Below are 17,027 nucleotides of genomic sequence, written 5' to 3'. Positions count from 1 at the left end.
CAGTAGCATGGATTACAGGGGTCCAGATTGTTTATATTTCCAACTGGGTAACCTCCATTTCCTTCTCTCAAAACATAGTTATTGAACACAGAATTTTCTTATATAAAGTAGTTAGCTTTTTTTGTCTGTAGCGAAGAATCTTAATAACTGCTGAACCGATATTTCTCCCCTCTTTAGTGAAGCTTTTAATAGTTTTTGAGACGCTTAAGGCCATTTTATTTAAATAAATCTGTGTATGGTTTTAGGCTATTTTTCTGCCTTTCCATATCCCTTCAAAGTAAGGGCTCCTAGATGCTAGGGCCGCAGCCGCTAGTAACACATAAATTTTAAAGGCCTAACATCCCTTTTTTTTCACCCTATAAAGGTTTATACCCCTTACTGACAAAATCCTATGCACGTCGCTGTTGTCTTGATAATTATTGATGAATAATTATGTGATAACTAATGTTCCTGAACAATCCACATAAGAGTAATCTGGATACTAATGTTATCATAAAAAAATATAGACTTAGATTAACTGAAATAAAAACCAGATGAAACATATTTTTCTTATTATTCATATTTCTATTTAAAGGACTAATGATACTTTGATTAATGACATTAATCATGTAATATTAGAATTGCATATTATCTTTTATGCTTTTTACAATTCCTGTATGATTACTGTACATTTTTAATTCTTTTATTTTTGGTATAGAAGAGGTGTTTGTAGTTGAAGCCAAGGTAGCTTTCTTTGTGCAAATCAATTTTAGATTTTAAAACTAATAACAAAATTACATAAATAAAAACATGTCAAATATTGAGATTTTTAAAAACCCACCCTTCTATAAAAGTAGAACAAGAGGATTTGAAATCCTTTCAATTGAAATTGAATTTGAATGGTGAAATTAGACCAACATTGAATTTAATATTTGTATAGCATGTCAATCTTGAATCTTATATTGGGACTAACGTTTACATTTAAATCAAAAGTTACTTTGAATTTTATGTAATATATTACACGTTGAAAATATAGATTGAAATCCAAAATTTTTTATTTTTCTGTTGATTTAATTTTTCTGTCTGTCAATAAGTCAGTCTATCTGACCGTATCGCTATGGACGAATTGTGATTTTCTCGGCTGCGATTGAAGATAAACAGCTGAAATTTTTAGTAAAGGTTTCTATTTCTATACTGTATTATATTGTTTTGTCCGTCTGTCTGTCGGTCACATGCTTCAAAAGACGTAAACAATTTAATTTAAAAGTTTTGTGATTTTCTTGGATTTTTTTTGCATATTCTCTTTATTTCTTTTCTTTGTTATGGCATCTGAAACTCTTTTTTATAACTCATGTTTTCGTTTGTCCATTCATTGATTTTTGTGCTTCGCTGCTTATTGATGTTATCATCCTTGTTATTTTATAACATTGATAATCTTTACATGTATCTATAATGTGTAATTGACCTTCAGCAATGAATAACTAAGTAAAAACAGATATAGACCATTATTTTTATTTCATCTACAGAGGAATACGAAATTAAATCATAGCATAGAAGGACAAGTAGATTACCAAAAAATGATAACCAGACGAAATTGATAACGATGGATCATTCATAATGCATTTTTGACAATGTAATCATGTAAAATTTGAATAAATTGAAAATAGAGGGAGGGAATTTTGTTTGTTTGTTTATTAGTTTAGGTCAGGTTAGGTTACGTTATATTTGGTTCTGGGACCTGGGTACCCCAGCAGGTATAGGTTTAAAAAACAAATTTGAAGCTTATATACTTTTCTTTTTAGCGCCATAGAAATAGATAATTGATGTTAAAATAAAAATAAATGAAATATGTAATCCAATTATACCGTCTGCTTTTTGATTTATGCTTTACAGAAATAATATTCATTCATCCTATTTTTTCAGCAAAAAATATTTTTTAAACATTCTATGACCCTAATAATAGACAAAAAAATTCTTTTATTGACACAAGGCTTTGGTAAAACTGTCACATGTTAATTTAATCATTAAGTCTATCTTTTTAGTTCCTGTGGTACATAAGCAGGATATTGATTGACAACCTGGTAGTCACCACAAGAATTCACTGGCTCACATGGGTATACCTATATAGATAAATAGATAGATAGGTAGATAGATTGATGACCTGGTAGTCACCACAAGAATTCATTGGCTCACATGGGTATACCTATATAGTTAGATAGGTAGATAGATTGATGACCTGGATGTCACCACAAGAATTCACTGGCTCACATGGGTATACCTATATAGATAAATACAGCATGACCCTCAAAAAAGTATTTTTAAGCATCTGCAGCCCTTATTTCTCAATGAATTATAAAAAAATGCATATGTCCTTGTTCTCCATAGTATTCCACATAAGTAGATATAAAAATATTTTTTTTACCTCCATTAACACCGGAGATTTTTAGAGCTAAAGTTTTGAAAAAGTGACTGAGAAAAAGAATTTTTTTTTGTTTCTCTTATTTTTTGGATGGTTATATTATGTTTTTCTGGCAACTGAATAATGAGACACAAAGAAAAACAAGTTAACTAATTTTTTCTTTTTTATTCCACCAAAAAATATAAATTTTTAATGGCAAAAAATACTACTGAATGAATTGATTATTTGCAAATTTTAGGTTATTTATTAACCCTTATTTGAGAAAAGGATTAATTATGACAGTTGCTCCGCCTACTTTTCTGACATCTCAATAATTTAATAGGGGGTTAATTAAGCTTTTTAGACAAAAAAATCATTATGTTTTAATTTTATTTTCTTCATAACTTTTTTGTTTTTAAAGTTAGGATTGTGAAACAAAAACAATTTTCCTGCTATATTCATAAAGATTTATTTGGTTTTTTAATCTTAAAAAATTTTGCTTAATAAGTAAGTTTTTCAAAATATCATTAAACTAAAAAGACTCAAAAAATATGTGTAAAAAAATGCTTTTTACTCAAAAACTAAATTTTTTATTTCATTTTTGTATAAAGTTTCTGCTAGTAACAAAAATGAAAGGATTTCTACCTTAATTTTGCTAAAAAAGTCGTTTCATGTTAAAAGTTACTTTTTCCTCAGTCACTTTTTCAAAACTTTAGCTCTAAAAATCTCCAGTGTTAATGGAGGTAAAAAAAATATTTTTATATCTACTTATGTGGAATACTATGGAGAACAAGGACATATGCATTTTTTATAATTCATTGAGAAATAAGGGCTGCAGATGCTTAAAAATACTTTTTTGAGGGTCATGCTGTAGATAGATAGGTAGATAGATTGATGACCTGGTAGTCACCACAAGAATTCATTGGCTCACATGGGTATACCTATATAGTTAGATAGGTAGATAGATTGATGACCTGGATGTCACCACAAGAATTCACTGGCTCACATGGGTATACCTATATAGATAGATAGATAGATAGGTAGATAGATTGATGACCTGGTAGTCACCACAAGAATTCACTGGCTCACATGGGTATACCTATATAGATAGATAGGTAGATAGATTGATGACCTGGTAGTCACCACAAGAATTCACTGGCTCACATGGGTATACCTATATAGATAGATTGATGACCTGGTAGTCACCTGGTAGATGATTAAATAGATAGATAGATATATAAATATATAGCTAGGGTAATAGTTACCATTTTCAACAACAACATAAACTTACAGGGTTACCTAGTCAGATTATTAGACAGACACATTAAAGATAACATATTAATTGTGCATGGTAAAATGGTAAAAATCGACTTTTTAATATTAATGTCACGCATTTTGCATAGCAGCAGTTTATACAATTTTTATCGTCCTCAGTTAAGGTGCAGTTTAATAAATGCAAAGATGTTATCAAAGTGGGAGTGTAACCTAATCCTAGGGTTTAAATAGATACTTTATTCTATGACTATTAGAGAAACTCATAGATAGATAGGTAGTTATAAAGTTTTTAAATTGATAGGTAGATGTTAAAAAATAAAACCTGTTGCTGATAATTCCAGTCTTGATTTTGAACAGGATAAACCTATTTGCAAGTACATTGTTAAAAATAATTTTATCTAGAGTCCAACATACATATAATTTTGGGGTCAAACTTTATCAAAATCAATTAAAGACATAAGTTCTAATCCAATGATATTTTTATCCTCATGACTTATCATTTGGTCAATTCTTTGATTATTCGTTTTAAGTACTTCAAAAATATCTAAATGTTTTAACTTTTACTAAGTAAGAAACCTAATAGTTATAAATTTAAAATGCAATTAGTTTAACTTTATGTAAGTAAAAAGTTTCAAATGTTTGTTTTGTAACTAATGAACTAAAGAAAATATGCACTTTGAAAATTTTCATATTTCACTTTTTGGCAGAGTTCCTACTCTAAAACTATGTTTGTCCGTCTGTTACTTCTTCCGAGTATGACGAAAAATCGACTATGCCTTGCGTGATTTATTTTCACGGAACTTTATTGTAAAAAATGAAAAAAATTTCTTACAAATTACCAATTTTTCATTTCAACAATTTTGAAAAACCTATAAATGGACAAAAATGAATATTTGTTTTATCTTTCTTTATCTAATTTAGATTTAACTTCACACTAATATATGAAAACTCACAGCATATGAATTTGCATGAAAAAAGAAACAGAAAGTTTTGTAAAAATATGCAGAGTAATCAAACATGGACATAGGACATTATAGGACACGGGTAGGCTAAAAAAATTCCAGGTTTTTGAAAATACCCATTTAAGCGGATTGCACAGCCTTAAAGTCACATGTCTTGGTATACTAAAAAAGGTAAACATCAAATTTTATTTTGGGGGCTTTTTGAGAAAATCCGCAAAATATTTTTTTTTCATTTTCGCCTAAAATCCTCTAAAAATAAGGTAAAAAATGTTAGGGTAGGCTTTTTAAAACTGTTATTGCTCAGCTCATAGTTATCCTAAAAAAATGTTAGACATACCAATGGAAAGCTTATCTCCTCTAGTTTTCAAAATGGCAAACATTTTTAACGTGCATTGTATTGTTTTGTATCTATGTTACTAAATGTAAAAAGTATCATCAATTACATTATTATGTATATGTGCATGGTTTGATTGTGCACCCCCCCCCTCCCAAAAAACCTTGGGTACCAAAATAAAAAATCTTGGGTACCAGAGTTAATATTTTTTACCCTTCTCCATCCTACAGCAAATAAACAAACTCTATCCCTCCCTGACTGGTCTAAATTGATTGAAAGGCCAAGACTCCAAGGATCTAAAGGGATAAGATAATGGTCGATAAATTGATGTATATCTCCAATAATGATTACCTCTTATGCGCACATATTAAAATTAGTGGTTCAAACATGTGGACACTCAACTTAATCTAACAAATAGAAACAACCTTACTTATTATATAAAAATTTGGGGACTAGTGTAATAAACATCCCATATCACCTTCACCCCATCTTTTTAAAAACCAAGAGAGGGGACATTGTACATTAAGTTACACTGGTACCCAATGTTTTATAACCACTTAATCTTATTCACATGCTTAAAAACTTTAGGTCTTTTAATTGAATTTTGATTGGTTGGTTCCAAACTATCAGCGTTAAAATTTTTCTACACATAACTTTAATCTACAGAGGAGGTAATTTTGGGGATTTACATCAATCTAAAGAGGTTGTTTCACAAAATGCATTTGAACTTAATTTAGTGAACCGCATATTTTTTGCAAGTTAATGGGTTAAACTATATTTATATAGCATATATTTGAAAGAATTTCAATTTTCTACCACGTAGTTTTGAAAATATCAAGACTTGAAAATCAACTTTTTGTGATATATGCAATTTAAAAAGACGATTTTCAAGTCTTGATATTTTAAAAACTGCGTGGTAGAAAATTGAAATTCTTTCATATATATGCTATATTAATGTAGTTTAACCAATTAACCAGGAAAAAATATGCGGTTCACTAAATTAAGTTCAAATGCCTTTCGTGAAACTACCCCTTTCATTGTCTTATCCCTTAATTCCTAATTGTGCATGAAAATGAGCTGCGCCTGTTTACGGACCAAGGCATTTCCCCTATACTATTGCTATTGTCAAGCGCCAAGCATAGCAGCAAAGGATATTATGACAGGGAAAATTTGTTTAGGTATTTTTGCAAAGGTTAGGTTATATTTCTAGGGGCAATTTCTCTTGGGGGGTGGTGGTACCCTCCTCCAAAATAGTTATAAACCTTCCCAGGACCTATGAGAAGCTACCCGCTAAAGGAGAACCTGATCTGTTCAACAGTTAGCAAGAAGAGTGCGCATCTCTAAGGACCTGTTCAGGAAATTTACCAGTAAGGTCAAGGAACTGCACCTATGTGATTTTTAAATAAAGACTAGGATGAAAACATCTGTAAAAGCGATACATAAAAATAATGGAGGGAAAAACGGACAACGTGAGTTAAATAGCAGATGTCATAAAAAAGAAAGAAAAAAATTTTTGTTTTGATTTCTTTATGATCAGAGCAAAGTTCTTATTATACGTAGCCACCGTATCCCACCAAGTATAAATACCTCATCAACTGCCTAACCCCTGTGGGGGGCTTATTTGTATATTATATTCCTAACCTAACCTATTTAGAAATATCTTTTAGGTTTTCCAAATGCCTAACCCCTGCGGGGGGCTTATTTCATTATCCCTTTCTTAACCTAACATAGCCCATTTAAACCATCTTAAAGGTTTTAATAAGCAACCCTTCCGGGGGTGCTTATTTGTATATTCTTAACCTAACCTAACCTTTGCAAAAATACCTAAACAAATTTTCCCCAGTCATAATATCCACTAGGTTGTCAGCGGTTTTAAGAATTTTGATAAATTTAAAATCATCCAGAGGTGTATTATACTCATAAAAATAATTTGCAGATCCCCGCTATGGTCTCAGAAAAAAAATGTCCAAAATCAACCCAACCTAATATCCACTGCTGCTATGTCTGGCACTTGACAATAATAGCCTTGGCCTTTCAATCAATTTAGACCAGTCAGGGAGGGATGGAGGTTGGTAAACAATATTCACTCTGGTACCAAAAGATTTTTTATTCTGGTACCCAAATTTTTTTTTATCTTGGAACCCAAGGTTTTTTGTTCTGGTACCCAAGGTTTTAAGCTAGAGGAATGGGAGGGTGGGGCGGGGGGTTCACAATCAAACCATGCACATATACATGTTAATGTAATTGATGATACTTTTTACATTTAGTAACATAGATACAAAACAATACAATGCACGTTAAAAGTGTTTGCCATTTTGAAAACTAGAGGAGATAAGCTTTTCATTGGTATGTCTAACATTTTTTTAGGATAACTATGGGCTGAGCAATAACAGTTTTAAAAAGCCTACCCTAACATTTTTTACCTTATTTTTAGAGGATTTTAGGCGAAAATGAAAAAAAAATATTTTGCGGATTTTCTCAAAAAGCCCCCAAAATAAAATTTGATTTTTACCTTTTTTAGTATACCAAGACATGTGACTTTAAGGCTGTGCAATCCGCTTAAATGGGTATTTTCAAAAACCTGGAATTTTTTTAGCCTACCTGTGAGGAAGCAGCGCAGCAGGCACGGCTTATTATGTAGCAGCATATAGTACCTAATAATAGAATTACGTCATACAATACAAATGACCAATGATAGACCAGTATACATTTATATTGACCAATGGTAAAATATTTGCTTGGTCATTTGAATTGTCATTTTTTATTAGGTATTTGCTGCTTCCTTATTATTTACTAGCGGGTACGCCCCTAGAGGCCTCTAGAGGCACTTGAGGAGGGGAGATTCGAATTTTTTTTTTGAAGGGGGGGAGGACTTTAGTTACAAAAGACTAAAAAAATTGCCGTAGGCACCCCCAACCATTTAGGAGGGGCTATTTAACCCCCGATGTATCCGAAACAAATCGTAACATTGTAAATCAACACAAAGCTTCACATAGTTTATAATTCTCTTATGGGAATTAAAGCAAGAAACTACAAACAGTGTTCAACTAAGCTTTTAACAATGTATCTGTATTCCTGGTCATAAGGTTGTTGAACATATATTTGCTGTGGCTGTTCTACATACACTGGTTGTGGTTGGATATATCCTTGTTTTGGCTGTTCTACATACACTGGTTGTGGTTGAATATATCCTTGTTGTACTGGTTCCACATATACAGGCTGCACATATGATTCATAAGGAGCCTGAAATTAAGGTTTTGAATGTTAGGAAAAGCATTTAAAGATGTTTGGACAATAATTTGAATCATGTGAAGTCATATTAATGGGCCAAATTCTATAATAAATCTTAGGCAGCCTTTTCATTGTTGAATCTGCAGTGTAACATAACCAGTTAATATCTATGTAAGGCTTAGTTTTTTAATGACCGTTATCGCCTCCCTTCCCAGCCCTTACACTTTGAACAGCCGAATAAACAAATTCCAAAACAAAACTTAATGTTCTTTATCTATTAACTAGCGTCTACCTCCCTAAAGGCCTCTAGTTGCAATTTAAATGTTTTTTTTAGATAAAATGCAACATTTCTATGTTGCGTTCAAGTCTCTACGTAAAAAATATTTCGATTTTTTGTGATTTATCTTTGGAAGTTGGTGGTACCTATGAGAAGCTACCCTGTTAAGGAGAACCCGATCGGTTCAGCGGTTATTGAGATCCTTCGGTACAAACAAACAGACAGACAAACACACATGCTGTCCTTTATGATTATAGACAATCACCTAGTCTTGTTGTCACGACCTTGACATAGCAAAAATAAATATATTTTTTATGTACAAAATCAAACGCGAAGCCTTCGTTTTGTTTGAGCCAAGTGCATTACCAATCTATAATACAAAGTAGAACGATGTCTGTCTGTCTGTTTGTTTGTAGCGCTAACCGATCGGGTTCTTCTTTACAGGGTAGCTTCTCATAGGTCCCGGGAAGGTTTATAACTATTTTCTTGGAGGTGGGACACCCCAAACTCCCCTAAAAAATGAAAAATACCCCCCCCCCAAAAAAAAAAAAGCCGCTAGTAATAATATATTCAGGTCAATATTTTCAGAAAGGAATGCTTTACAATCAAAAAATGAAACAAATTAGAAAGTTATACCTGAACATATTGTTGTTTTGGTTGTACATACTGTGGCTTTGGTTGCACATACGGATTATTAATCACTAATTGAGACATTAAAAGATTTTTTTTGTCTGTAGCTCAAGATTTTGATTATTACTGAACCGATTGATTTCTCCATTCTAGTGAACCATTAACGGTTCCACGACAAACGTAAGAGTCCCAAACGTCAGAGTGGAAAAACATCAGAGTGGACAAACGCAAGAGTCCCAAACGTCAGAGTGGGACAAACGTCAGAGTGGGACAAACGTCAGAGTGGACAAACGCAGGATTTTTGGGACAAACGTCAGAGTGGACATTTTATAAGTAAAACGTATGAGTCTCGATTTTATAATCATTAAAGCGCTGCGGCTAGGTAGGCCAGGGTGCTGAGTGCTGCAGCCAGAGTCATTTTCTTTATGATTAGGTTAGGTTAGGTTATAGGCTAGGGGGCCGAGCGCCCGCGGCTAGGCAGGCTAGGGGGCCGAGCGCTGCGGCTAGGTAGGCCAGGGTGCTGAGTGCTGCAGCCAGAGTCATTTTCTTTATGATTAGGTTAGGTTAGGTTATAGGCTAGGGGGCCGAGCGCCCGCGGCTAGGCAGGCTAGGGGGCCTAACTGTCTATTTTTTGTCATATAATTAAAATAGCATAGACTCTGATGTTTTACTTAAGCAATGTCCACTCTGACGTTTGTCCCACTCTGACGTTTGTCCCACTCTGACGTTTGGGACTCTTGCGTTTGGGACTCTTGCGTTTGGGACTCTTGCGTTTGTCCACTCTGACGTTTGGGACTCTTACGTTTGGGGTAGGACCCCATTAACATATGACCTAAGGAGGTTTTAAGCAATTCTATTTTTAGATAAAGGAATGATTTTAGGCTATTTTTCTTACCTTACCAACCCTTTCTAATTCGCAAACAGAATCACTAGATGCTAGGGGCGTAGCCGCTAGTTTCCATATATATAGAGGAAAAGAAGAAGGAGTTATATATTAATTAAATTTTTAAAGATAAAAAATGCTTTAGTGTACAAATTGATAAAAACTTCGTAATTTAAAAAATCTTTTAACATTCCTGGTTGTTGGTATCGCTGATTATTATCAATTGGATAAACACTCTTTCCGCCATAAAATTGAGCATCTTAAATAATAATGATTATTTACTTTTTAACAAAAAAAATAATTACAACAATTATAAATAAATATTTGGAGTTTAAACAAAAAGTCAACTTTAATCTTAATGAAACCAATGAAAAGAGCTGAAATTAATAAACCATATTTTTAAAATTCTCTTAGTTGTTTGTTGTGTATCAATTAATTCTGAATCAAGATATCCCCCCCCCTGTAGATTTCTGGGGGTTTGTTGACACCCTCTGCACCCGCAAACCGTGAAATCAACCAGAGCATAATAATAAGATATGTAGATAGGTTGAAAATTTAATGTCAAATTCTTTGCTAAAGTAAAAAAAAACACAATGTAGTACAGTATAAAATTACTGGATGTTGAATGACGGGGAAAAAATTTTCGTCAAATTAGGTTGCAAACATAGACATCACTTATTGGTCAGTTCGTTCATCCATTAGTATTGGATGGGTTTGGGAAAAGGTGGTGGGTGTGGGGGATCGTTATTTTGGCCAGCTAAAAGTTTCAATTTATGAGAGTACATAATAATCAGGTGTAAGATTAAAGTATTTATAAATCCATTATTAATTTAGCACAATCAAAAACGATTTTAGTTGATATTGAAAGAGTTATTTTTTATTAAACATTTTTTGATATTTGCTATTGTAAATTTTCTGATAAGCTTTCTAAGGGGTATCAGGTGGTGTTCAACCCCCGCCCCCGACCTTTCTCCTCAATTAGAGCGAAGCCCCAAAGAAAAAAAAAATAATTTCGACAAAAATTATATTGTCTGAAACTATTATGCTGCAAACCTAAAGAATATTTCAATTTTGGTTAGGAAAATCAATTTTGTTTTTGTATCTATCTTGTGTACATATGTTTATAGAATAAATTTTTTGTATCAGAGTATTTTAGAGTGTTTCAAATAAGGTATAGTTATTTAACGCATCGTATTATGAACAGCTTTCCGTGGAATTGAAAATGCACAATTATAAGATGAAAACCAGTTTTATTAGCCCTGAGATGCTGAAGGCACGAGCTAACAGAACTGGTTTTATTATTCTGATGTACATTTTTCTAATCGTAGAAAACTGGATATAATATAATAGAATATCTATTCCTGGCTTCTGACGGGCTGAGCCTTTTATAAGTTGTCTAAAATTCACAATAGCAAAGTTTTGAGTAAAATTAAAAATTTAAGTATGTAAAAAATATTTTTTTTTTGCACAAGAACTTTTCTTCTCATCTAATCATTTATTGCTATCATGTAGAATAACCGGTCTTAACAATTACTTTATGAGACGTACATTATTTTTGAAGGTATGAAATCTCTAATATTGTAAGTATATTGTTTCTACTGCATTCTAGATAAAAATCAGGGAGGAAGGGGACATAGGGCTGTAAATGTATTTTCTTTAAGTTGTAAATCTTTATTGGTTAGTTTATAATAGCAGTGTCTAAACTTTTTGACCATTAAGTTTCATCTACAGAAAGATTCTTTATCATAAATAATGATTTATCTTTAATTGTCTTATCCCTTAGTAAGCCTGAGATAAAATGCAGCATAGTCTCTTTTACAAACATAAAACTAGAATAATCATATTCAAAGATCATGGATTAAGTGTAAATGATAAATATATCTTGATTATGCTTTTTCTACAAATAGCACTAAATCTTTCTAGAGTTCCTCACAAAAGGTCCAGCCGTTTAGTAGATTTTAAGAAAGAAAAAACTATTCATAAAAAAATGTAATTTTGTGTCCTTTTTTGTCATGCAGAAAAATTCTAAATATTCTCAGCAATAAATAATTATGGAGTATCTGTATGTTGTAAAACTATACACACAAGAAAGATATTGTTTTCTTTCAAAGATTATCTATCCTTGTAGAAAAGTAACAGGATATAAATCTGTGTGTGTGTAGCGAAGGATCTCGCTAACCGCTGAATATATATTGTTCTCATACACAGTAAATTAAATAGGTCCAGGAAACTTTTCACTTTACACAAGTACCTTTAGAGGCCTCTAGGGACGTAGCCGCTTATTTTGTAATAACAAGTGACGATTTGTCTGTCAGTTTATATATAACTAGCGGCTACGCCCCTAGAGGATTCTAGGGGCACTTGAGGAGGGGGGGAGTCGAATTTGATAACCAAATTTTTTATTTTAAATTAATCAGATTTATTAAGAACAAGGATGACAACATCCATAAAAGCGAAGCTCTGAAACGGTAGGACAAACGGACAATAACACACTTGTGTAATGTCAGAACTGAATAATCAGAATGCGAATGTATAAGAGTCAAAGCAAAATTGTAAGTAAATTTGTTGAAAAACTGCTTGATACAGGATAATGAATATGGACATACTTACATTTTTAGGACTTGATTATAGAGTTGCTTCGCTTATAATATTGTACTTTGTTGTCCTAGGAATCAGTATACCAAAAATCAGACCAATCAAATAATTAGGTCACATACAAATTTGTTGTTAAAAATTTTTAAAAAAATCAACATGTTTAAAATGGACGTACGGACATTCTGGTAATGAATATAGAGTTGCTACGCTTTCTAACTCGTACCTAACTATTACAGGAATCACCATGCAAAATTTGAAATCGATAGGACAATTCTAACATGCCTAAATTAACGAAAAAAAACTATTTAAAAAAGTAAAAAAATCAACATGTTTAAAATGGACGTACGGACATTTTGGTAATGGTTATAGAGTTGCTACGCTTTCTAAATCGTACCTAACTACTAAAGGAATCACCATGCAAAATTTGAAATCGATAGGACAATTCTAACTTGTCTAAATTAACGAAAAAAGCTATCCGTTACGGACGGACGGACGGACGTACGGACGGACCGACCCTAATTATAGAAAAGCTTCGCTTTTAAAAAGTAAAAAAAAATTTGGAGGAGGGTGAAAATATTTTTTTTTGTGGGGGGGGCCCCCATTTTTAATTTTAGTTAAAAATTTTTTTTTTTTAATTTGGGGGGGGGGATTTTTCATTTTTGGGGGGTTGGGGTGTCCCACCCCCCAAGAAAATAGTTATAAACCTTCCCGGGCCCTATGAGAAGCTACCCTGTTAAGGAGAACCCGATCGGTTCAGCGGTTAGCGAGATCCTTCGGTACAAACAAACACACAAACAGACAAACACACAAACACACAGACACATAGACATCCTGTTACTTTAGTATAAGGATATTTAAATTTGCTCACCTGGAAATAACTGTTTATAGTCTTGAACTTGTGCAGCAGAGAATCCAGCCTGTTGAAACGGTTATTTTCATTTGAAAGTAACAGAATGTCTATCTATTATATGTGTGTATCTAAACCGATATGGTTCTACTATACAATGAAGTTTCTCATTGGTCAAGAGAAGGTTTATAACTATTTTGTGTGATGCAACAACTCTCCTCCCAAGATAAATCACTCCTTGAATAGTAACCCCTATAGGCCTCTAGTATCCACTAGTTTCTATAAAAGTCACAATCATCTTATTTATTGGTAAAATTTAATAATAAAATCCCAATTTAAAAAATTCAAATGGATATTTTTTTCAATTATAAATGAAAAATAACTGTTCCTGCAACAAAGCACAAAGGAGTAAGAGAAACATGGTATTGGAAATCTTGATGTCATATATCAATAACATACTCCCAATATAGTATCAAGGTTTTACACATACAAGTACCACTATTAGGCACCTGCGCATTACTCTTGATATTTCTGAAGAAAAAAATATTAATCGATAATTGGTCAAGATAAAACAGGTTATAAAATAAGATTAATTCCTGCCTAAAGAATGAAATATCCTTATATACTCTCTAAGTTACTTATAAACAGGCAGAATTAAATATCATATCATATAATAGAAGCGATTTGAGCATAACTCATTAAACAACCTTCACTCATTTCTTTATGATACTTTACTTATTTTAGTTAAGTAAGTTTTATACAGCATGACCCTCAAAAAAGTATTTTTAAGCATCTGCAGCCCTTATTTCTCAATGAATTATTAAAAAATGCATATGTCCTTGTTCTCTATAGTATTCCACGTAAGTAGATATAAAATTTTTTTTTTACCTCCATTAACACCGGAGATTTTTAGTGCTAAAGTTTTGAAAAAGTGACTGAGGAAAAAGTAACTTTTAACATGATACGACTTTTTTAGCAAAATTAAGCTAGAAATCCTTTTATTTTTGTTACTAGCAAAAACTTTATACAAAAATGAAATAAAAAATTTAGTTTTTGAGTAAAAAGCATTTTTTTACAAATATTTTTTGAGTCTTTTTAGTTTAATGATATTTTGAAAAACTTACTTATTAGGCAAAATTGTTTAAGATTAAAAAACCAAATAAATCTCTATGAATATAGCAGGAAAATTGTTTTTGTTTCACAATCCTAACTTTAATAACAAAAAAGTTATAAAGAAAATAAAAATAAAACATAATGATTTTTTAGTCTAAAAAGCTTAATTTACCCCTTATTAAATAATTGAGATGTCAGAAAAGTAGGCGGAGCAACTGTCATAATTAATCCTTTTCTATAAATAAGGGTTAATAAATAACCTAAAATTTGCAAATAATCAATTCATTCAGTAGTATTTTTTGCCATTAAAAATTTATATTTTTTGGTGGAATAAAAAAGAAATATTTAGTTAACTTGTTTTTCTTTGTGTCTCATTATTCAATTGCCAGAAAAACATAATATAACCATCCAAAAATTAAGAGAAACAAAAAAAAATTCGGGTATACTCCTTTTCACGACATCCCTCCATATGGAGCGATGATTTTCTATAGCTCCTTCAAGGAGCTATAGCATAGCCTCTCATCATATGGAGCGATGTGAAAGCCCCTTTTAAGGAGCGTTCATATCGCCCCTTATGATAAGAGGCTATGCTATAGCTCCTTCATGGCCTCTTAATAGCTCCTTTAAAGGGGCGTTCATATCGCCTCTTATGATAAGAGGCTATGCTATAGCCCCATGATGGCTCCTTTATAGCCTCTCCATCGCCCCTCCGTAGTCCCTTACCTTAATTTATATAACAACCCACTTGATGGCCCCTACATCGCTCCTCCATCGCCCCTTCTCTAAATTTATATTACATTGTACTTTGATGGCCCCTACATCGCTCCTACATCGCTCCTTCATCGCTCCTTCTCCAAATTTATATTAAATTGTACTGTGATGGCCCCTACATCGCTCCTACATCGCTCCTTCATCGCTCCTACATCGCCCCTTCATCGCTCCTTCTCCAAATTTATATTACATTGTACTTTGATGGCCCCTACATCGCCCCTCCATCGCTCCTACATCGCCCCTCCATCGCTCCTACATCGCTCCTTCATCGCTCCTTCTCCAAATTTATATTAAATTGTACTGTGATGGCCCCTACATCGCTCCTACATCGCTCCTTCATCGCTCCTACATCGCCCCTTCATCGCTCCTTCTCCAAATTTATATTACATTGCAACTTGATGGCCCCTACATCGCTGCTACATCGCTCCTTCATCGCTCCTACATCGCCCCTTCATCGCTCCTTCTCCAAATTTATATTAAATTGTACTGTGATGGCCCCTACATCGCTCCTACATCGCTCCTTCATCGCTCCTACATCGCCCCTTCATCGCTCCTTCTCCAAATTTATATTACATTGCAACTTGATGGCCCCTACATCGCTCCTACATCGCTCCTCCATCGCTCCTTCATCGCTCCTACATCGCCCCTTCATCGCTCCTTCTCCAAATTTATATTACATTGCAACTTGATGGCCCCTACATCGCTCCTCCATCGCCCCTTAATAGCCCCTTACCTTAATTTATATAACAAAGCTCCTATATGGCCTCTCTATCGCCCCTTAATAGCCACTTAATTTAATTATATAACATTGCCCCTACATAGCCTCTCCATCGCCCCTTAATAGCCCCTTACCTAAATTTATATAACAAAGCTCCTATATAGCCTCTCCATCGCCCCTTAATAGCCCCTTACCTTAATTTATATAACATAGCCCCTACATAGCCTCTCAATCGCCCCTTGATAGCCTCTTACCTTAATTTATATAACATAGCCCCTATATAGCCTCTCCATCGCCCCTTAATAGCCCCTTACCCTAATCTATATAACATAGCCCCTACAAAGCCTCTCCATCGCCCCTTAATAGCCCCTTACCTTAATCTATATAACAAAGCTCCTACATAGCCTCTCCATCGCCCCATAATAGCCTCTTACCTTAATTATCACAGGGGCTCTGGTAGGAAATTGACAACATATTCATATGTGCTGTACTAAATCAATCATTACTTGGACTAATTTAACCAAATTAGGTTTTTTTTTAGGTTTTTGATAATTCATACAACCCCCTTAAGTTATTCATTACAATAGAATACAATTTTAAAATTTATATACTGTTTAAATATGCATAAATATGACGTTTTTACTGACAATTAGGTTGATTTTTACTCAAAGCATATTTCTTGTAGACAATAAAATGATTATAACTTTCGTTCTTTTTACGATAAATTGATAAAGTAAAAAGTTTATTCAATTTTATTATGCTGAGAAGTCACTTATTGATTTTAAGAAATAATAAACCCCTTTGAGTGGGGGAGGGGAGGGGGCGTTGAGTATCAAAATAAGAAACTAATGTAAATTTCTTTTTTTATTGTGGGTTTTAATGATTCATATAGCAGCCAAACTGTTCTTAGGCAGTACCCATTTGTCTGTCTGTCCCTCTGTCTGTCTGTCCTTTTGTCTGTCTGTCCCACCATTTGTCTGTCTATCTGTCTAACTGCCTCTCTTTTGGATTTCA

At 33.1% G+C, this 17,027-nt stretch overlaps 1 protein-coding gene across 1 annotated transcript; it reads right to left on the bottom strand.

The window, feature by feature from the left end:
- Nucleotides 1-430: 430 nt before the first annotated feature.
- On the bottom strand, nt 431-13,938 carry LOC145326722 (uncharacterized). Its single transcript, XM_080170101.1, has 8 exons — nt 13,803-13,938; nt 13,433-13,484; nt 10,165-10,228; nt 9,093-9,159; nt 8,026-8,191; nt 3,975-4,018; nt 2,027-2,099; nt 431-483 (listed from the first exon to the last, which is right to left on the bottom strand). The coding sequence occupies exons 1-8, from the start codon at nt 13,866-13,868 to the stop codon at nt 431-433; spliced, it is 585 nt and encodes a 194-aa protein (XP_080026227.1). The 5' UTR covers nt 13,869-13,938.
- Between the last annotated feature and the right edge of the window lie 3,089 nt (nt 13,939-17,027).

This window comes from Acartia tonsa, chromosome 1, assembly GCF_053477335.1.
Source record: "Acartia tonsa isolate MP-2025a chromosome 1, ASM5347733v1, whole genome shotgun sequence".
NCBI classification, from domain to species: Eukaryota; Metazoa; Arthropoda; class Copepoda; order Calanoida; family Acartiidae; genus Acartia; species Acartia tonsa.
Note: the sequence above shows the minus strand (reverse complement) of the source record. Positions and strands in the feature narration are given on the sequence as shown.